At 40.2% G+C, this 22764-nt stretch overlaps 1 protein-coding gene across 1 annotated transcript in view; it reads left to right on the top strand.

The window, feature by feature from the left end:
* The first annotated feature begins 2287 nt into the window (after positions 1–2287).
* Positions 2288–22764, top strand: part of HIP1 (huntingtin interacting protein 1) — a 34316-nt gene continuing 13839 nt past the window's right edge. Inside the window, exons 1-11 of the mRNA XM_070932131.1 lie at positions 2288–2368; positions 3562–3704; positions 5055–5111; positions 8917–8997; positions 10766–10842; positions 11325–11386; positions 13334–13474; positions 14169–14226; positions 19924–19999; positions 21187–21321; positions 21908–22005. Of these exons, the coding sequence (XP_070788232.1) occupies positions 5097–5111; positions 8917–8997; positions 10766–10842; positions 11325–11386; positions 13334–13474; positions 14169–14226; positions 19924–19999; positions 21187–21321; positions 21908–22005 (743 nt within the window). The 5' untranslated portion in view covers positions 2288–2368; positions 3562–3704; positions 5055–5096. The remainder of the gene's footprint in view (positions 2369–3561; positions 3705–5054; positions 5112–8916; positions 8998–10765; positions 10843–11324; positions 11387–13333; positions 13475–14168; positions 14227–19923; positions 20000–21186; positions 21322–21907; positions 22006–22764) is intronic.

Genomic DNA, 22764 nt, shown 5'->3' with positions numbered 1-22764 from the left:
TTCCTTCCTTCCTTCCCTCCCCCTCCAATTGATAATGTTCCTTTGTAAGATGTCAGGAGAGGTTTAAATACTTCATAACAAGGCAAAGGATCAAGATCTCTGTGGTTTTAAAAAGAGAACTTGATGACTTTCCAAAGAATATTTCGTCTGAGTTTAAATCTAGACTCCACTTGGCAGAGCCAGGAAAAAAAACATTCTTAGCTCCCTAAGAGGCAGGATCCGGTTCTCAAACATTGCAAATGCCCAAGGGAATGTTTCAGATTCTCTGCATAAGCACAGTGGCCCAGCATTAGGAGGGCTTTGGTTAAATGTTTTAGTTTTTCAATTTTCCTTCTTGTGGTTAGATGTTAAAATAAGAAAGATTTTTATAATGTGCACTTTGGATTTCTGAGTCATGACTATTTTCTTCCTACGTCAGAATCCTAGAAGTTTGTTAAAAATGGGAAGTTACCCTCCATTCTTCTTACTTGGTGGTAAATTAATCAGTTATTCATCTTTCCACTTCCTCCTTGGTTTATAACCACCTATGCTGTCAGTCACATATTAAAATCATTTTTGAATATCCCAAAACTAAAGACTGCATCTCCCAATACCAGAATAGGACATGGTGGTCCTGATACCCTATCTTTGTCATTTCCTAAGGCCTTCTGTTTTGGGCTATTCGGAATAAATTCTCCATATACTGTCGCTTATAGCACAGGAGGTAATGAGTAGATATTTTAAGGACAGGTAAGTGTAGCAATAAAATGATGCAAATTGGGGAGAACCGTGTTATGCATATGGATACGGTTAATGTTTTCTGTCTTTTTGTCTCCTGAGTTATACATACCTTAAGGGGGCATTTTCACTATGGAAATCTGATTTAGGATGTACTGTATATTGTCTATGTTTTCCTTAAATGGCAGGCAACCATGCCATCGTTTTTTCAATCATTCTTGATTAGCAACTGCTTAGGATCTATAAAATAATAATAATAATAATAATTTTATTTATATACTGCCCATTCTCCCGAAGGACTCTGGTTATGAGTCTGCTTACCAACTATGACATAAATGGCTGAACAGTCTGTTTTGATCCAATTTAGCACTGCAGATATTGAGGGTTGGGAGTCCATTCGACTCTAGATTAGATATACTGATCTGTGAACTGAAACAGTAGATATCCAATGTGACAATATGATGTTTAAAACAATGCAATTTTTTTTTTTACAAAAGATGAAAGCAAGCTCCAGTTCCTTTTATGATATCCAAATATGGAGCAAAGTAATGGACAATGCTGAGTCATTTGGGGTGATAGCCTTGACAGGATACAAAGATGGCAAAACATATAATTACTCCTGTGTTTATCTCCATCGAGAGACCTCACAAATAGGAGAGTTGTTTTCTAATTGTTGAAATTACTTGTTTTTTTTCTAGGAGCTACAGTATCTACACTAGTGAAAAATATCCCTTTATTCCATTTTTGTAAAAAAGTAAGCCACTTTAAAGTGAGGTGATTATGAGATTTTCCAAGGTCTCTTGCAGGGGTTTTCTTAATGGAAACAGCTACTAATGAATTAAAAAAAAATCTATCAAAATAAAGTTACAGTATTTTATAAAGGCAGTTTAAATTTCTTTGGAACTGCTTTTAATTGTATTTAAGTCCAAACCTGCTAGCTTACACATAAGCAAAATTGAGAGTCTTTCTCTCATATCTCAGCATAGTTCTCTCTTCACCCAATTCCTTGCTTTCTAGTGGCAGTTTTCAGCACATCATTGGACTACCAGTAGGTAAGCAGGTCTTCCTACATATTACGGTAGATAAACAAACTAGTGCAATCTACTATGTGGTTCTTCCACTTAAAATATGCCATAAATTTGAAGTTAGTGTCAATTGGTTGTCATGTTGTACCCCCAAAATATTAGTATTCATTCATCAGTTTATGAACCAAACACAGCTAACTTTATGTTTTTAACAAGTGGAAAATATGGCCCTATAAATTAACAATTTGGTAACAGTTAGAGCAATAATTATTATCACCCTGACAAATATTTGCCTCTATGCTCTTGCACCAACCAAGATGGGCTGATTTTGCCTTCTTCCAGCCTAGGAATTATTTTTTACTCTGACTGGAATCTTTGCATTGTTCTAAGCGAACATTTCTTGGCACTTGCTATATATGGCAGCCTGCAGTTGCTTCCCAAAAATGCGTCCAGGAATTTGCAAGATTATGGAGGGCTTGGTGTGAGGATGGGTTTCTGTCTTGATATGATCATATTCTCTCTTACTAACATTTGTCTCCTCTTCCTTCTCTCTCTTTTAAAGACTGTCAGCATCAACAAGGCCATTAATGCTCAGGAAGTTGCTGTCAAAGAGAAACATGCCAGAAATATCCTTTTAAAATTAGAGCTCTGGAAAAAGGATGCTGAAGCTGGAAAGGTGGGATATATCTGGCTGGAGTCAAATTCCATCATGACCTGCCTGTGACAGACTGGAATGAAATACCTTATAGCAGGGGTCAGCAACCTGCGGCTCTGGAGCTGCATATGGCTCTTTTATCCCCCTGCTGCGGCTCCCTGTCGCCGGTCGGCTCCACAATTGATAGGGCTTTCGGTTAGGACAGGTAGAGGAAAAAGGACGCCATGTTAGGAGGAGACTATGGTGGGGGAATTGGACTTCCGGTCGGCTCCAGAATTGAATGGGAGGCTTCCGGTTAGGACCTTTGTGGCTCTTTGAGTGTTTAAGGTTGCCGACCCCTGCCTTATAGCATTATAGTATGAAAAGGAGCTTGCTCCTAACTTTTCTTTGTAGAAGAGTACATGTTGTGACAGTGTGCCCCCCACACCTGAAAAAGAATATGTGAGCAAGGTTTGAGTTTTAAGACAAGTACACTTTTTTTTTTTATTTGATTTATATGCCACCCTTCTCCGGAGACTCAGGGTGGCTTACAATGCGTTAAGCAATAGCCTTCATACTTTTGTATATTTATACAAAGTCAACTTATTGCCCCCACAAACTGGGTCCTCATTTAACCTACCTTAGAAAGGATGGAAGACTGAGTCAACCTTGAGCCTGGTAAGATTCGAACCTGCAGAAATTGCAGGCAGCTGTGTTAATTACAGGGTGCATTAAACCACTGTACTACCAAGGCTCCATTTAAGACGAGTACAACATTTTTCTCCAAGATTCTTAGCTTGAGTATAGCAAACCTAGTCTTTACCCTGAGAAGCCATCAGTTCTTGGAATAGTTGAGATATATTCTCACGTCTGGAAGGATAATTGACAACTCCTAATGAAAGAAACTCCAGCTTGGTATGGAAGACATAATAGCTACAATAGATCAGAGCTTTTCCCCATGTATCTTCAGGCTAGTTTCCCATCTGGAGTTCTGTAATTCTTATCATATTGCTGGAGAATGAAAGAAAAGGCTATATCTGAATTCAGTTAAGTAATATTAAGACAGATTTGGTAGAACTTGATTTTCCAGGCCTCACTTCCCTCCTGCTCATTGACGCTCTTTCTTCACATTATTCTATATCCTTCGTGCTGCTTTTCTCTCATTTTCCTTAGCTTGTCTCTCACCATGCATCCTAGGAACACACCATGAAAAAGGAGCCCACACCTTCTGGTCTGTTGTAAACCGCCTACCCCTTTCCAGCAATGCTGTCCTGTGCTGGAAGTTTTGCCATGTCTTCCACAAGCTTCTCCGTGATGGACACCCAAATGTAAGGCCATACCCTTTTTTTCTGTAAAACTTTTGCTTTTTTTTTGGTAAGATGAAATAAGTTACGTATCTCAATATAATGTCACCATTAAAATCCTAAATAAACCTGGTAAAATGTGTAATCGAAATGTCTTTAAAAGATAAAAGATAGTAAGGACATCTTTAGATCAAATAGGAGGAATATACTGATTAGGATAGGATGGGATGGGATGGGATGGAATAAAATAGAATAGAATAGAATAGAATAGAATAGAATAGAATAGAATAGAATAGAATAGAATAGAATAGAATAGAATAGAATAGAATAGAATAGAATAGAATAGAATAGAATAATAGAGTTGGAAGGGACCTTGGAGGTCTTCTAGTCCAACCCCCTGCCTAGGCAGGAAACCCTACACCACTTCAGACAAATGGTTACCCAACATCTTCTTAAAAACTTCCAGTGTTGGAGCATTCATAACTTCTGGACGCAAGTTGTTCCACTGATTCATTGTTCTAACTGTCAGGAAATTTCTCCTTAGTTCTCAGTTGCTTCTCTCCTTGATTAGTTTCCACCCATTGCTTCTTGTCCTGCCCTCAGGTGCTTTTGGAGAATAGTTTGACTCCCTCTTCTTTGTGGCAGCCCCTGAGATATTGGAACATTCCTATCATGTCTCCCCTAGTCCTTCTTTTCATTAAACTAGGCATGCCCAATTAATTTTTGAACTTGTTGGTTATAGAATATGTTCAGATTTAATATCATAATTTATTAATGTAATGAGCCATATTGCTTTAACAATTTGTTTTGCTCCACACAAACCTTATTTTTCAATTCTTGAGACTTCACTTTATGACAGTTGCAAATACTAATACAGTAAAGACATAATGTTTAATCATGGTTAACACTAACTAATGTTGTTGTCTTGCTCCAGATTGTAATTCTAAATTCCAAATCCAACAAAAAGAATATTATTTAATTATTATTAAACATATTAAACATTATTGAACATATTGAACAAAACTATCCCTGATGACACCAAGAAACTTCTGTACAGTGAAAAGTACAAAGCTGGTGCTCTGGTCATTTTCCTATGTGCCAATGAAATATTTAAACATACACATTATATTTACAGTTTACAGTTTATAGCCAATCCTTAACAGTAGCTCAGATGTGGGTATATACGGTAATAGGCATATAATAGTTATTGAAGCAAAGCCAACCATTCTTCTCTCTACATGCCTTCCCCTTTTCTTTCAGTTGACAATACCAGACAGTTGATCAACCTCTTAGATTCATTTTTTTCCTGGTGCTTCTGTTGACCTGGGGGCATTTGATAGCTGCTCATATAGGCTATTTCCCTTCTTTTTGCAGGTCTTGAAGGATTCTGTGAGATACAAGAGTGAGCTCAGTGACATGAGCCGCATGTGGGTAAGTATGATTTGGGCCTACAAAGAACTTCTTCTCTTAGTAATAAACATACCTTTCAAGTTCTTGTTCATTTTGAAATCAGGAGGGCACAGAGATGTTTTAGGTCATTTGGGTAATGTAATGTATTTTCTGAAAATTTAGGTTAGACAAGGTCCACAGATCAGTGAATTGAATTTAGACAAACGTGGCAAACTTTGGCCACGTTGAGGATGGAAGCGGATAGAAGATATGGCATTTCTTGGTGTGTTTCTTTTGCTGTCTTTTTTGTTGAATCCATACTGAATGGGAAGCAGTATTTACATTGCATATACTAGCTGGTAATAGTTTCCTAGCTTTACTGGTCTGCTTATCTTTTTCTTGCTGGCCAGTTTCTTGAGTGTTTAGTAGCTCTGAAGAAATGATAACTCAGGTGAAGGAAGGGACTACACATAAGAGTGTGTGTTTTTTCCTTTAAGGGACACTGAAATTTTAGGAGTGAATAAATTTTGTTATTTATTTTTTTTACATTTAGAAACAAACGGATTAGTTTATTATTAAACTAGTAAACTAGTAAAAATGAAATCAAAGTTCTTCTTGGAAAGATGCACAAACTAGTATTCAAAACCTCTCTTCCTATCCCTGCTCTTAGCAGGTATGTAGAGGTCTGTGTTTGCCAAGTTAGCATGTAGACTTTTGTCAAACATTGCAAGTGATAATTGCCTTCTGGATATTAGTTGCAGCACTTTCTCCATTGTGGGTGGAGACAGCAGCCAGGATGGGGTATGCTCGTCTGTTCAGGGCTAGGTCCGCTGCATCGGGGATTCGCGCGCCGCTAACAGCTTTTGGCACGAAGATTGTTTGCCGCAAGTCGGCCCTGTCAGCGCTTCGTGCTGCCTGCCTGACGTTGCTTTTTGCACCAACGTCCTCGGAGCGGCAAATTTGGTTTTAGGAGCCTTTGGTGGAGCTTTGCGCTCCCCTTCCTTGCGCGTTTCTTCGCGCCTATGGTACTGGCGTGTCGCCTCTGAGTTTGAGGAAGCTTTAGTGGAGCTTCGCGCTCCCGCTCACAGCATATCTAGCTATCCAGCGAGGCGAGCAGTTTTTTCTTGTGAAGCTTTCCACGCTCCCCCATTTATGGGCTTCATTCGGCGACCTAGGGAGGCGGATACATTATTGTGGAGCTTTGCACGCTCCCTCTTTAATGAGCTTGGCCTGGGAACTGCTCCAGTGGACTGCATTATTGCATTATATCTACTGTCGCCTCTGCCTCTGGGCCTCCAGGCTGTGGCCTGTGCCATCCACGTACATTTCTTTGGCGGTACATTCCACCTGACCTTTCCGTCACGCTGACTTTAGGCCTCCAGGCTTTGGCCTGTGCCATATAAGGGCTTATACCTGCCTGGGCATTGTTTATTGTTTGGGCCTGCAACTGCAAGCTCCCTTTTGGGTTTATTCAAGGTTTATCAATCCTAATTGCAGGATGCCCAAGGCCTCTCACAAATCAAAACATGGCCGGAAAGCGGGGCGTTCGGGGAGCCCCATCACCAAAAAAACGGAGCATCTCCCACCAGGAGGGACCAGGATCTTGTGCCTTCCTCCAGACCTACAACTTCAGGGTCCTCTTGGTCTCATCATAAGTCATCCCTTTCTGCGCCTTCCCGGACCGAAGCCCCACGCGATAGAGTGCTCACTAAGCTCTGTGCTAAGGCGAGCTGTCTGCAAGCTTCAGCACAAGAGGCTGTCACCACCTCTTCCCGAACAGCTGCAGTACCTGATTCTTGGGCTCTACCTGACCAGGTATCCCTACACGATTGTCCTATAGTTATCCAGCCTACAGCTTTGTGGGGCCCGGAAGCGGCTCCAGCTCCAAACTTGCCGTCAGCCCCTTCTCCGGCTCCAGTCTCGTTGACAGATTCCCCCAAGACGGCTTCAGTCCCTCCTCCAGAGGGTTTGGGTTCGATAGCTCAACAAATCTTTCTCTCACTGACCCAAATACAACAAATGATAATGGCAGCGGTTCAACAGTCATTGGTTTCACAACATCTCTCTGCCAGCGCGGCGGCCTCAGTACGATCTGACATCTCTGCTAATCAGCAGCTGTCGCTCAGGAGGATACCCTTTCCATTGCGGCCTCATGTTCCCCCTTCGGGCCTCTGTTGTCAATATACTGGTTTTCCTTCAAGAGGGTCTCTCCAAGGTCCTTTCTTCTAATACATTGCGGAGACAGGTGGCGGCAATCTCGTCGATACTTACCTTCAGATCATTGTCCTCCTTGGCCCAGCATCCCTTGATTCGTTGCTTCCTGTGGGGCGCTACCAACCTATGACCTCCGGTTCTACACAGGTACCCAACATGGGACCTGTCAATCGTACTCAATTCTCTTACGGGTGAACCGTACGAGCCCTTGCGGATGGCTAGCCTGCGGCTGTTAACGTGCAAAGTTGCCTTTTTGGTGACTATCATGTCGGCTCGTCGCATCTCGGAGATTGCTGCCCTCTCCATTCGGGATGACCTCTGTGTGTTCCATGCGGATCGCGTGGTGCTTCGATTGGACCCTACCTTCGTCCCCAAGGTCAATTCCACCTTTCACCGCATGCAGGAACTTATCCTGCCCAACTTTTGCCCTCGCCCGACTCACTTCATCAACCTGAACAGACGAGCACACCACATCCTGACTGCTGTCTCCACCCAACGAGAAGGTGTGTCTCAGGTAGGACCAACGCCCCATTTCACAGGTTTTTATTTTTATAACTAAATAGGATACTATATGGAGAATAAAAAATGTATAGCTTTATTTTAAAATATACTGTTGTAGTTTTAACAGCTGTTTGCACAAGAATTTGATGGGTGAAAGGTAGCTAAGTGGAGAATATGTGTATCTTTTTCCTCTGAAAAGGAGGAAAGTATAAATGCTGAGGAAATTGACCCATTGATGGCAGCAGTAGACCCTTGCTTCTGAGTTTGCCCAAAAATGCTGGCACTTTGTAAGATTCTTAAAAAACTATTTCTACATGGCTGATAAATCCCTATTAAAATAGAGTGCTTTGGTAGATGTGGATATGGCCTAATCAGCACAACATATGTGGAGATCAGTGACAGACACTCTCAATGATGCCATACCAGTGTGGATAAGAAAAGAAAAAGTAAAATATATATTCTCCGAATGGACTGCGGAATGGTCCAGAAGTGGGTTTGATACAGTGCAATCTGCCCTGAGACTGAGTCGTAACTTTTCGAGCCACGCCCCCTCTTGTGATCGTTGGGCCCAGTTCTCGACTCAGTCTTCTGACAGAGACACCATTTCGCAGTTGCTCCTGTTCAACACACTTCTGGACATTCTGTCTGGTCACTGTCAATGATGCCACACCAGTGTGGATAAGAGAAGAAAAAGTAAAATATACATTTAATATATGTGTCCTGAAATAATGGTCAAGGTGGTTATGATACATTTTTACACAAACGGCTATGAACTACATTCTCCCCAGTTTAAAACATTGTGCAAGTAAAGCTATTAAGACACAGTTCTCCAACCTTTCCAGTTTTGCGGATCAGTGGGGGGTAGGGGTGGGGAGAGGGGATTGTTCTGCACGAGCGGCACACAAGCGCACACGCTGCTCCATTTACACGAGTAGCAGGCATGTGAACCCACCACTCGTGTAAGTGGAGCATATGCGTTCACCTGCTGCTTGTACAATTGGGGATGCACACGTACTTGCCCACCGCTTCAGTGAATAGCTCATGGCCCAGTAATGGGGCCAGGGGTTGGGGTCTTGAGGACTCCTGTATTAAGAGATTACTCCAGCCTTGTTACTTTATTTTTTTTCCTTAGGGCCATTTGAGTGAGGGTTATGGACAGTTATGTAGCATCTACCTCAAATTGCTGAGAACCAAGATGGAATTCCACACAAAAGTAAGTTTTTCTTTATTGCTTCTGCACTTACCAGTTTCTTTTTCTCTGCAAAGCACTTTGGATAGCTGTAGAGACCATGGGATGAACAGTAGCCTGAACTTAGTGTCCAAACTAGGTTAGAAGTAGGAGCAACTTCCCTGATGAAAACTGTAGAGTTAAACTAATTTATAAATAAGATTCCAGAGTTTTTAAGAGTATATTATAGGCTTTATGCGTATCATTCATTTTGAAGAAAATAGAATATTCTGGAGTATGTCTGTGTAATTTGTAGTCCTGGTTGCTTTTATTGAAGGATTGGTACTCTTTTTGACTGCCCTGAAGATTGGTAGTACAGTACTAATTTATTGATCCCATAGATAAAGTGCTAGGCTAGAGAGAATGGTCTGCTATATTTTAAATGTTGTTTTTTAATCTGATTGCTATTTTTACAGTATACTCCAGGATCTGATACAGGCTGGTCTTGCTAGCATTTTAATATCAGAATTGTCTAATCAATATCTCTGCCTGCTTGAGCAGGATTTCTTCTTTGCCAAAGAAAGAAACTTTCCCCCAAATTTCTCACCGTAGTATTGCCTATTCTCATGATTAATACAGCCAAATATATTTCCCCTATATATTTTAGAGGAAGATATGGATCAGCCATTTCAGATTCTCTGATCTGTAAATTTTGTGACTCCAGGTATGTGAATTTAGGGTCAGAATGGTTGATTATAGGAGGATAAAGTGATACATCCATATGTTTGTATGTCTATTCACTTGTAAATAAAGCACATATGAGTTATGCATAACAATGTGGGTGGATTCCCCCTCTCCCCCCCACACACACATTATCTGTCTCTTATCATTGGTATATAGCCCTCTTAATGTTATTTTATAGGCTTTACTCCACTTCTTAACTTGCATTGTAGTTTATATTATGATTAGCTCCAGGCCATCCCATTTGACTCAAGGCTGTATCACACTTGGGAGTGGAGATGGCAGCAGGTATTTATAGAATGGAATGTGGCTAGTTGGAATAGGAAGCTTGGATTATATGAGCGTCTTCATGAAGGCAGGCCTCTGGTTTATAAGCAGTTTCATAGGCTAGCAAAGTGCAGCTTACATGTATGTGTGAGAGGAGGTAATTCCCTCTTGTGGTTGGAGGATGCCTGGTGAATAGAAAAACAGTAATGAATTACTGCTTTTGAATCTCTGGCAAAGCACCAACATATCCAGCTGCCTGGATTATTTAATTCTTTTGAGATTGTGTTTCCTTAAAGCCCGCATTGTAGGCAAGTCTTCGTTGTTACCGTTCTCTTGTTTCTTTTGGAGTTGCTGTTTATGATTCCCTATCATTAAGAAATATGCTTTTTTGTCTCCTCTGCATTCCAGAATGAGATTCAAAGATGCACTCACTTCAATTTAAGAGTAGAGTGAGGGAAGGAGATATGTATGCTTCTTCTATATATAAAGCCTTATACCAGGGGTCCCCAAACTTGGCAGCTTTAAGACTTGTGGACTTCAACTCCACAAGCATAGCTGGCTGGAGAATCCTAGGAGTTGAAGTCCACAAGTCTTAAAGCTGCCAAGTTTGAAGACCTCTTCCTTATACTATCCACAGTGATTTAATTGCCAGGCAGAGTTACTCTCATCCCAATTATCCTCTTTGCTTTTTGGGCACTGAAACTCAGATGACTCTGAGAACAGTATCTGGCAGGAGCGTATTATCCAGACCTGCCTTGATCCAGATCCTTAGTACTGTTCTTAATCTTTGTTTCCTTTTGTGTAGAATCCCAGATTCCCTGGAAACCTCCAGATGTCAGACAGACAACTTGATGAGACGGGCGAGAATGATGTGAATAACTTGTAAGTGCTACTTGGTGCGAATTATGGAGCAGTTGTGGATTTAAGGATGCACAATTAGTTTGTGGGGTTCTTTCTCAGGTAAACCAGAAAGATTAAAAATTAGGTTGTATGCAGCACCTGTGGGCCAGTAGTGGGTTCTACTTACCTTTGCTACCGGTTCGGAACTGTGAGCGCGCGCATGCGCACGCTTGCTTTGCTTGCTGCGCTTCTGCGCATGCACAGAGCATCCATGATGACGTCCGGATGGGTGGGCGGAACTTCCCGCCGCCACCACTACCAGTTTGTCTGAACTGGGGCGAACCGGTAGAAACCCACCACTGCTCTGGGCTCTTCCAGAATTTTCCTTCTCAATATTGTTGGATTGCTATGTAGAATATTGTTAGTTTACTCTCTTGGACAACAAAGCTACAAAGTGATTCTGCCAAGTTGAACTTCATTTTATTTTATAGGAGTCTCTATTCAGTCTCTTCTTTCCATTTTAGTTTCCAGCTCACTGTGGAAATGTTTGACTATTTGGAATGTGAACTCAACCTATTTCAGACAGGTAACGTTTTACAGAGGACAACCATTTTAAATATTATAGCAAGATACTTTCCAGAAATTGTTTGTTCACTCTTTGTAAGTTCTGACACACACTCATTTTTATCTCTCTAATGGGGATTATGGCTCATAAGAAGTTATCCTAAATTTTTCTTCTGTTCCAGTGTAGACAAACAAGCAATTTAGTTGATGATAGAGAAAACTGAGGTTAGGAAACTAGTTATGTGACATATGAACTCCAATTCCCAGCATCCACAAGAAGATGATTAATTCTGAGGTATCCGGAGAAGTTTAGGGACATTGTGGGGGTTATGACTAATATGAAAAAAATATTATGTTTTTGCTCATTGGTTTAAATGTAACCTAAACAATAAAATTCACATACTCTTAAGGCCAGGCAGTTGGATTATACAGCTTGGCATATAACGCATCTTGTCTGGCTTTTTTCAACATAACTCAAAGCCTTTTTCAGATGCAGATTTTTGTGATGCTTCTGTGCTTATTCTGCAGATAAGCCTAACATTAAAAAAAAGAATATTTTAATTCCATTAAACTGAAGGAAAAACTGTAACATCAGTGTTTCATAATTTTATACACTCCAGTCCAGACTAAGAGGAGTAAATACGCCCTTTCCAGACGTCTTAAGACTATCAAGTAGGCTTCAGGCTGGGAAAAAGGCCCTTCCCCTGTTCTCTGTCTCCTCCTGCTACTAAGAGGGGTACCTTGTGTATCTTGGTTCATGACATAGAATTTACCTACTTCTGATGTGTGGCCAATGTCTGCCCCTTTCCTCATTCTTTCAATCTTTCTCTTGAGCAACAACTGTCGCTGCAAATTACTTAGCACTCTGAATCTCATGAAACAGGCTTTTGCTCTCTGGTACTATAGACGGAGGGACGTGGTGACTCAGTGGCTAAAACACTGAACCTGTCGATTGAAAGGTCAGCAGTTCAGAGGTTTGAATCCCTAGTGCCGCGTAATGGGGTGAGCTCCCGTTACTTGTCCCAGCTTCTGCCAACCTCGCAGTTCGAAAGCACGTAAAAAAATGCAAATAGAAAAATAGGGACCACCTTTGGTGGGAAGGTAACAACATTCCATGCACCTTTGGCATTTAGCCATGCCGGCCACATGACCACGGAGACGTCTTCGGATAGTGCTGGCTCTTCGGCTTTGAAACGGAGATGAGCACCACCCCCTAGAGTTGGGAATGACTAGAACATATGTGCGAGGGAAACTTTACCTTTACCTTTACTGTAGATAGTTCTTTAGAACTATGAAAAATGTTGTAATAACATCTTGTAACTTAGTTCTTGTCTTTAACCGTTTAGGAATTAAATCAGTTCTTCAGTTTTTAGTGTCAGTAAATCCTTGCTCTTGGTTGCCATTTTTAAAGCTCTTTCTGCTCATTGCTTGGACCCTCCTTGTGCTGCATAATTTCCAGGCCCTTGTGGGATTTTTTTTTTTTTTTTTGTATTCGTGTTCTCATTTCTTGCTTTCCTTGTCATGTACATTCAGTTGTTCGAGTGCAGGTTGGGTGGCCCAGGGTCTATCCATTAACCTGTTTGTGTACCCCAAGTGTATAATTGAGACCCAATGTATTTTGTTTTGGAGGGCTTTGACAGCTAAAACAAGTGTCTTTAACATTTGCAGAGAGGTAAAGGCGCCATAAGATCTCTAGCTCTTTCCCTCCTCCCCGCAACACCCTAAGTCAATTTTTCCCTTGTTTTTAACTTCACCTTTAACCTTTTACTCTCTTTTTTTGGAGCAATTTTCCTCAAATTTAACTTTGTTAACTTTTGTTATGACTACTCTGTGGCCCTCTTTAGAATATTGTTAATTATGGCATTTCTGGAGGGTTCCTCCCCCCTCCTCCCCGTGATTAGAACATGAATTTATCCATCCTGTCAAGATAATTGAAATAATCCATGGTGCTGGTGTGGTTCCCCTTCAGTGTTCAGTTCCTTGGACATGTCTCGCTCTGTGTCGGTCACAGCTGCCGGGCAGTGCCGCTTGGCCCCTCTGATTCAGGTCATTCTAGACTGCAGCCACCTCTATGACTACACAGTAAAATTGCTGTTCAAGTTACACTCCTGTAAGTACAAATTTATCTATCCTTTTTTGGCCTGAATTCCATCACCACTTTCATTCTTTTTAGCTACTGTAATTAGGATGACCAGGACACTCTCCATCTGATCACCTACAAGGTTGTATTACTATACAGTAAAAATGTCCTGGGAATAGTATATTAATTCATAATATTTTGGTTTTGTTTTAATCTTGAAATTGTTTCACAAACATATTTTAGAAACACAGTCTCACAGTATTATTGTTTCCATATTGGATTTGTTTCTTTCCCTTTTTAAAAAATTCCAGTGAGGGCAGAGGAAAGATGATAAAGTAAGATGTAATTGAATATGATGGGAATCATTCATTCAATCCTTATGAGTGTCTTAGAACATGAGGTATAATGAGCTGAAGAGAAAGGGTTTTAAAGGCAAAGGATGTAAAGATCCGTTGTGGCATTGTGCAACCTGAAAAGACAGGCATTATATAGACATTAGTAATGTATCCATCCTGTCAAGATAATTGAAATAATCCATGCTGCTAGTGTGTTTCCCCTTCAGTGTTCAGTTCCTTGGACAAGTCTTGCTCTGTGTCGGTCACAGCTGCTGGGCAATGCCACCTGGCCCCTCTGATTCTCTTGTTTGCATGTCCACACAGATACGGCTAGCTGAGTCATCCAAATATTCTGCTGTTCACTCTCTTTCTTGATATCTTTTCTCTAGGTCTCCCAGCTGATACACTCCAAGGCCACAGAGACCGTTTCCTGGAGCAGTTCAAAAAGTGAGTGGTGTGGAGAGGGGGGGAGTTGTTTGTTGAGATGAGGAGGGAATAGAAATTATGTCTGTAGGAAAGTGGTCACTATGCATTTACGGTAAATTCAATAGGCTGTTTATATTCAGCCCACTGAATATAAATAGTCAGATGTTCTGTCTGATTATTGGATATGACACAGTTCTCAACTTTGCAGGATGCAAGGTGTTAGAATGAGAGAATTTTAGGGAAATATTATGTGAAAAGTAGAACTAAACATAGAATCAGAACTAAAACACAGCATTATTCCATTTCAAGATAATTCCTGCTCTTGCTTCAGCTACCCTAGCAATCCAAAGAATTGAATAAATTGGATAAAGAATAATGAATTCTCTAGCAATCCATTACAGGTACCCCTCGATTTACAACCACAATTGAACTGAAAATTTCTGTTACTAAGGGATACAGTTGTTAAATGAGTTTTGCCCCATTTTGTTTGTTTGTTGCCAGAGCTGTTAAGTGAATCACCGCAGTTGCTAAGATAATAACACGGTTTTTAAGTGAATGTGATTTCCCCATTGACTTTTCTTGCCAGAAGGTTGCAAAAAGTGACCATATGACCACAGGACACTGCAATCATTGTAAATATATCAGTTGATCACATGAACAGGTGGGGATTAGAGGTGGGTTTCAGCAGGTTTGGACCAGTTCTGGAGAACTGGTAGTGGAAATTTTGAGTAGTTCGGAGAACCAATAGTAAAAATTCTGACTGGCCCCACCCCCATCTATTCTCTGCCTCCCAAGTCCCAGCTGATCGGAAGGTGTAACGTGTTACACACACTCTGGCCCCTGGATTTGAAGTTTTCTACTTTCTACTTTCTGATACTACAAATCTTTGTGTATTAACAAACTGATGTTTTGAACCATTGATGTTAACAATGGTCCTTAATAAATTGATGTTTTGAAGCCATACAAGATCTGATTTATACTTATGATATTATCTATATTTGGTTATTGAGTGTAAAGTGGTATTGAGTTCAGGGGGTTTTTTTTGTTTTTTTTTTTGAATCACAAAATTTCCAGGGATCTCCTGTTGCAGTTATGCACTCTTATTGGTAACACTATCATTGGACTATCACTATCCCCTACTCCTAGCTTCTGAGTCCAACTTACACGTTGTACAGCAGCTGCCATAAAGCTACTCTTCCCCATAGAGGTTCAGCATCCTGTTCCTAAAACTGTTCCAATCTCTTTTCATTTTTGCATTATCTAATACTTATACCCTCCCTCCCCCAATTGGCAGAGTGATGTGCAGTCTTGGTCATAGCCAAGTACCTGGATGAAAAATTGCTGCTTGCTGTCCTGCCACCTTTGTAAATCACAAGGACGTTGACTTTCCCTCCACAGCAATTTCAGAGTTATTGGTTTATTTTGGCAGACCATAAAAATGTATATAAATAGAATTGTGAGATATGTTGCATACAGATGTCCCAAATAAATAAATAATATGTGCAAAAAAATAGAGGTCATAGAAAGGAAGGCTTATTTCTTTTTGTGTGATATGGTAAGGAGAATTTTATTTTTCAAGACGTGGTAATTCAGGGAGAGGACACCAATTTAAAAATATCGTTTACTTTCTTCTATTGGTCAGCTAGAAGGAAAAAGGGAGAGCACTCATTGGATTATGTTCTCTGTGATCATCCAACTTACAAGTACCACAAACATTGGTAAATGTTCAGCATAATTTGATGCTGATGCTGATTTGAGGATGATGTTGACTATGCATTTAATTTCAAATTGCCTTGTGAGGGAATGGGTTGTGTAAATTCTGATGGTGTGGATATGCTCTTTCATAGCACTATCTCACGGGTGTCAAACGCGATTGTGTCACGTGACATATGACTTTTTTTGCCGTTGCGGAGTAGGGGTGGGCGTGGCTTGTGCGTGATCAATCCGACCTGCGGGCTGCCAGTTTGACAGGCCTGCACTATCTGATTAAGGAATCTCCTTTGAACTGTCTTCAGAAGGAATCAGACCTGTCAAAATAGGCTGCGTACTAATTCCCAGATGAGCAAGTCCCCTGATCAACCCCACTTCTCATTTTGATTGTGTTTTTGTTTTCTCCTCATTCAGCTCCTTATAGCCATCAAATCAACAGTTAGGAGTTTTTATCTTCTATTAACAAATGTGTGCCTTGAAGTTATATCTTTATTTTGGTCATTGACCAGCATATGGAGAGTGGGATACAAACAGCAATTTTAAAGAAATTATTTTAAAAAAGATTAAAATGTACACATATCAGAGGTGGGTTTCAGCAGGTTCTGACCAGTTCTGGAGAACCGGTAGCGGAAATTTTGAGTAGTTCAGAGAACAAGTAGTAAAAATTCTGACTGGCCCCGCCCCCATCTATTCTCTGCCTCCCAAGTCCCAGCTGATCGGGAGGAAATGGGGATTTTGCAATAACCTTCCCCTGGAGTAGGGAGGGAATAGAGAGTTTACAGAATCCTTTCCCTGCCACGCCCACCAAGCCACGCCCACAGAACCGGTAGTAAAAAAATTTGAAACCCACCACTGACACATATACCCCAATATAAGGAGGGTGGAGTACACACAGGATTAAAAAGCATAAAAGATACATCAAAGTCTAATTTAAAAGATGTTGTAGTAGGATTAGTACTATATCTTCAAGCAGCAGAGAGGTATAGAATTCTCCTGTTTGCCCTGGGTCCTCCCTCCCCTCACAGTGATGGCGAGGGGAGGTAGTACCAAATCAATTTTGACTCCTGGCAATAGCCCTAAAGTACTTTGCAGTTTTTTGGGCAAGATTTTTTGAAGTGGTTGTTATTTCTTTCTTCCTAGAACTGAGTGAAAGTCACTGACCCAAGGTCACTCAGATGGTTTTGTGCCTAAGTTAGGAACTCATACCCTGGTTTCTAGCCTAATGCTTTAACCACTATGCCAAACTGGCTCCCCGCCCCCTTATTTTTATAGGATCTAATAAAAATAAGAAATTGTATGCTTATTCTGTGATTTCACTTTCTTGACATCCTCTTTATGGTTCTAGGTTATGTCTTAGAGACCTGACCTCCTTTTCATTTCCTATATGTGTCCTTTTTTGTTTCAATATTATTTTTGGCTGTTTCTTTCCTTATTTTTTCCCTTAATAGGATTAGTATTTTCAATTATGCTTCTAGTATGTTTAGAACCTCTCATATATCTTGAACTCTTTCGTATTTAGTTTCTCTAATTCTACTTGTGACTGCTGTTTTTATTAAAGTCCACATTTTCCTATACTTCTTTTTAGTTCTACTAAAAATCAAGAACTCCAGCATTACATGGTCACTTTCCTACAATATTTCTGTTACTTCCGTATTAGCATAAGGACAAATATAGCTGATTCTTTATTTTCCAAAATAGAAAATGATTAACAAGCAACTCAGGAATTTCCTGGAGGGACAAACTTGGCAGAGTGTTTCCCAACTGGTCAAAATAATTAAAATTTTCTAGCACTTCTACGTTATATCTTTTTGAAAGATTTTCAAAAGCATTATTGAAATGCTTCCTCCATACCTTATCCTTAACTGGGCATATCAGTATGATAGCAATGACTTCATTCATTCCCCACTTATTTTAACCTAGACACTCTCTCCAGTGCTGCCATATAAATTTACTTGGATGTTTAAGGAGGACATGTCAAGGATTTATTTTTATTAGTTCTGTTCCTTTTTAAACAAATAGTATTCTTTAACTATATTTGAATTGTGGGCTCATCCCTCTAGAATTTGTCAATGACAATTCTGCTTTAATTTCTAAACTATATTATTATACCAATATGCTTTTGTTCTTTTATGTTTGAATAAGACAACACTAACTGCTCACCAAGAAATAGTGGTTCTTACTCATATTTAGAAGTTTCATTCCTATGCTGAGTTTACTAGGGCTTTTCCAACTGAGCAAGGCCTTGGGTTCAAGTTATGTTCAAAGAAGAACCCAAGAGAAACGCTATTGGTGGATTTGTAAAAATCCACTATGGATTTGTACAAAACTATAAGCAGGATATATGGGCAATGATCACCTACGGTTGTTGATTGTGACAGCTGATATTCAAGCTACAGTTCCTTTTTTATTATTATTATTTTGATTTATATGCAGCCCTTCTCCGGAGACTCAGGGTGGCTTACAATGCGTTAAGCAATAGCCTTCATACTTTTGTATATTTTATACAAAGTCAGCTTATTGCCCCCACAAACCGGGTCCTCATTTTACCTACCTTAGAAAGGATGGAAGGCTGAGTCAGCCTTGAGCCTGGTGAGAATTGAACTCGCAGTAATTGCAGGCAGCTGGAAGCTAAATACTACCTTTAACAGTAGCATTAGTCTGCTGCGCCACTCAGGCTTTTAATTTACTTGAATCTCATTAGGTGATTTTAGTTATAATATTATGAAAGAGGGAGAGCAATATCTATTTATATCATATGCCCGTGATGGCGAACCTATGGCACGTGTGCCCGAAGTGGCACGCGGAGCCATGTCGCCTGGATGGCATCACCCGTTCCTCTTCCAGGTTTCTGGCGTGCACATGCGTGTGACGATCAAGCTGGCTTTTTTGCATGCGGCAGTGCCAGAAACTAGATTTTCTAGCTGGTCTTCCATTTTCCTATGTGACTATGTGCACCGGCCAACTGATAGTTGCGTGCACATGCGCACCAGAAACCCGGAAGAATAGCTGGCTGACACCGGAAGTTCAGTAGCTGAAGTTCATTTTCGGGGGGGGGCGCATGCGCCCTGGGCAGTTCCTCTTACGGGTTGCAGCCCAGATGCACGCATGCTCCCTTTTTGACACTCAGTACCGAAAAGGTTCGCCATCATTGCCATATGCTATAGTATTTATGTTTATACCACATGAAAGGAAGAACAATTAATCAATAGAAGAGCTTGCCTCCCAAGAGTTGTGGGTGCTCCATCACTGGATGTCTTCAAGAAAAGATTGGACAGCCACTTGTCTAGCATGAAATAGATTCTCCTGTCTTGGGCTTGGGGATGGACTAGAAGACCTCCAATATCCCTTCCAGCCCTATTATTCTATGATTCTATTTATTGACATATGCATGCACATATTCAATTTATATGACTGCACACATTTCAAACAAGTGTTTCTGGAGGAGCTAACAATAATTTTAAAAAAGCAAACAAACAAACAAACCTGCAAAATAAATAGACAGGTGGAAACTGAAATAAGAATAACAGCCATAGATGCAAATACAACACCAAAAACTCAAAAAAAAAAACCGCCCACTCTAATGCACAGAGTCCAACACACATTGTTTTGTATATTATGGATTTAATTCATTTTTCCATTGGCTGCTTTCTAAACAATCTTGAATCTAGTACAAAAAATTCCCAGAAATTTGGATTCAGCTTAAATAAACACAAAATTCTATCGATAGGACAACATTGGGCCCAGTGCTGTTATTTGCTGAGTATGATGAGTTGTTTTGCGAATCTAAATATTACAGTGAGTGGTAGGATGGGTCAATATGCCTCTACAGCAATTGCTTCGCATTATCATTTCTTCATTGCTGCTATTTAATGTCTCTTCTCTGACCTTGAATGACCTTCCTGGTTCTGGATTGCCATTTCATTTTGCTTCCCTCTGAGTCTGACAGACTGCCCAGATAATTGTTTAAAGTTTGCTAGACTTTAATGTATCTTTCCTTAAATTTTGCAGGCTGAAGGATCTCTTCTATCGCTCCAGCAACCTGCAATATTTCAAAAGGCTGATTCAGATCCCACAGCTGCCTGAGGTGAGGACCCATGAGTTTCTGTAAATGTCATCCATAAAGTTGCTTTTGTTCATAGTGTCTATGCTGAGGCTGCTTCAGCTATGACTTAAGGGAACTGTATGTCATAACCAGGTTCTACTTACCTTTACTACCGTTTCGCAACAGGAGTGAGCGCAGATTGCCAAATATGACGTCAGGGCGGGTGGGTGGAGCCTCCCGCCGCTTTTACTACCGGTTCTCAAGAACCGGACAGAACCGGGAGCAACCCATCACTGGTCATAACTGAACTATGACATTTGGATGTATGAATAACAGAATAAAAGGGACCTTGGAGGTTTTCTAGTTCAACCCCCTGCTCAAGCAGGAGACCCTATACCATTCTAGATAAATGGCTGTCCAATTTCTTCTTAAAAACCTCCAGTAATCAAGCTTCCACAATTGCTGAAGGCAAGCCATTCCACTGGTTAATTGTCCTCACTGTCAGGAAATTTCTCCTTAGTTCAAGCACTTCTTAGTTTTCCTTTCGGTCCTTCCTATGGCTAATGTTGCAGTAGAACTTAAATGCAAGTGAGGTTGCTCTCTAGATATAATTTGTAACCCACAGATGTATTAAAAATGACAGATGAATAAAAGATGAAGAGTAAAATCTCAGCTGAAAAGAAAAAAAATAGTATCAACTGAGAGTAAAAAAATGAAATATTATCTTGTATTTAGTGTAAAAGATTATAGAAAATTAGTAATCTAATAATACTGAAGAGGTTCTTTCCTGTTGTAGTTTTTATAGTTTGTAATCCACAGAAGAAAGTGGAGGGACAATTGCAGCTAAATAGAATCTTCAGTGTCTTATTGCAGTTTAGGGCACAGTTTTACAATCCTCTACAACCCTCGTAAATCAGTTTATAATCTCATAAATTTGCAGTCTTTCTTTGTGGTTAGTGTAAACAGCCTTGCTTTTTAATAGTCAGAGAGTCTATAATTTAAGCAGCTAATCTAAACAAAAATTTGAATAAATTAACTGGTATATAATTGCAAATGAATTAGGTGCAAATCTGTTTGCAAAGGTGGTTTTTTTTCTCCAACCACAAGTAGTTTTGGAATGCTAAAATGGGCAATGAGGAATAACGTTGGGCACTACAGTATTGTCTTAGTATATGCGATATGCTTCTTCAGTGCAACAGTTCTGTATCATTCTTCATTCCATGCGCTAGAATCCCCCCAACTTTCTGCGGGCCTCAGCACTCTCTGAACACATCAGTCCTGTTGTTGTCATCCCGTTGGAAGCTTCATCCCCAGACAGTGAACCCATCATGGATCTTGTTGAGATGGAAACTTCCTCACAGCAGGTGAGCGGAAGGGCAGAGTTCCTTTGAAGAATAGAAAATCTAGGCCCATCCCAAGAAAAAGGTATTTGTTCTGGTTATGATGATGTGAAATAGTATTTCAGTTTAGCAAACTTTGTCACTATTCAGCCTTTGCCTGACTTGTTGACAGAGATTTTCAAGAGTTGGAAAATCAGTGCTAAGATTTTTTTTTCTAGGCTTTTCTGCTTTGGGTAATAGATGGAGAGCTGTTTTCTATGAAATAAAAAGATCTGATTACCCTCTCTCTCTCTCTCTCAAAAAAAAGGGGGGGAAGCAGAGTGGAGAAATCAAGTGGATTTGAATGGTTTTCCTGGTGACAAAATAATGGGGAGATTATCTTCCAGGTTGCTGATTTAGAAACAATGCCTGCTCTCCACTATCTGTAAATTGAGCTCCAGTATTGATGCTTCAGTATCAATAATTGTTGTTCCCACCCTCTCTTTCTGATTAGTCACTCTACTGAAAATTCCCTGAAATTTAAGTCAAGTCCCTCTTTCCTTGAGTTAGGATGGTGTGCAAGGCAAGTTTATCTTTTCATGAAGCTAACTGCTTCCATCTTATCTTCCAGAGTCTCTTTGACAATAAGTTTGATGACATCTTTGGCAGTTCTTTCAGCAATGATCCCTTTAACTTTAACAGCCAGAATGGGATGACCAAGGATGACAAGTGAGTGATTATTATTCATTTCTTACTATGCCCTTTATTAATTTAAAAGGAAACTTTACTTTCATTATTGCTGAACAGATACTTTTTCATATACAATGAAAACACCAAAAATAGCTTACCAGGAAACATCTTCATAATCTCTGCTTTATGTATGGGACAGTGACAATTGCAAGACCTCCTTTTGGGATGGGAGTAATTTCTAAATATAATTACACAAATAAGTACCCTGTTCCTCTCTGCAACATGGAATATGTTTGTAAAGTACAAATTAATATAGAAATTTGTTTTCTTTTTGGGTTTATGTTTTCTTGCTTCAGAATGTGGAATTTTTTTTCTTCTGCACAGTATTCCTGGCACTGGCCATGCTCTAAATCCCCACACAAAGAGCATTGTGATGGAAATAATAGCATGACAGCCAAGCATCTGTAAGCTTTATTGCCTTTGACAGAGAACTTAATGTGTTTACTTTGAAGCATCAAGAACCTCTTCTTAAAATATGATGGCATAGTGGTTAGAATGCAGCACTGCAGGTTACTTCTGCTGGCTGCCTGTTGCCTGTTCAGCAGTTCAAATCTCACTGGCTCAAGGTTGATTCAGCCTTCCGTCCTTCTGAGATCGGTAAAATGAGGACCCAGCTTGTTGGAGGCAATATGCTGACTCTGTAAACTGCTTAGAGAGGTCTGTAAAGCACTGTGAAGCAGTACATAAGTCTTAAGTGCTATTGCTAATAATTCGACTGCTTTCTTCATCTGCATGTAG

The sequence above is a fragment of the Pituophis catenifer genome, unplaced genomic scaffold (assembly GCF_029215685.1).
Source record: "Pituophis catenifer annectens isolate HBS135680 unplaced genomic scaffold, rPitCat1.0.hap2 SCAF_1, whole genome shotgun sequence".
Lineage (NCBI taxonomy): Eukaryota > Metazoa > Chordata > Lepidosauria > Squamata > Colubridae > Pituophis > Pituophis catenifer.
The sequence above is the reverse complement of the archived record's forward strand: the minus strand, read 5'-3'. Positions and strand labels throughout refer to the sequence as shown.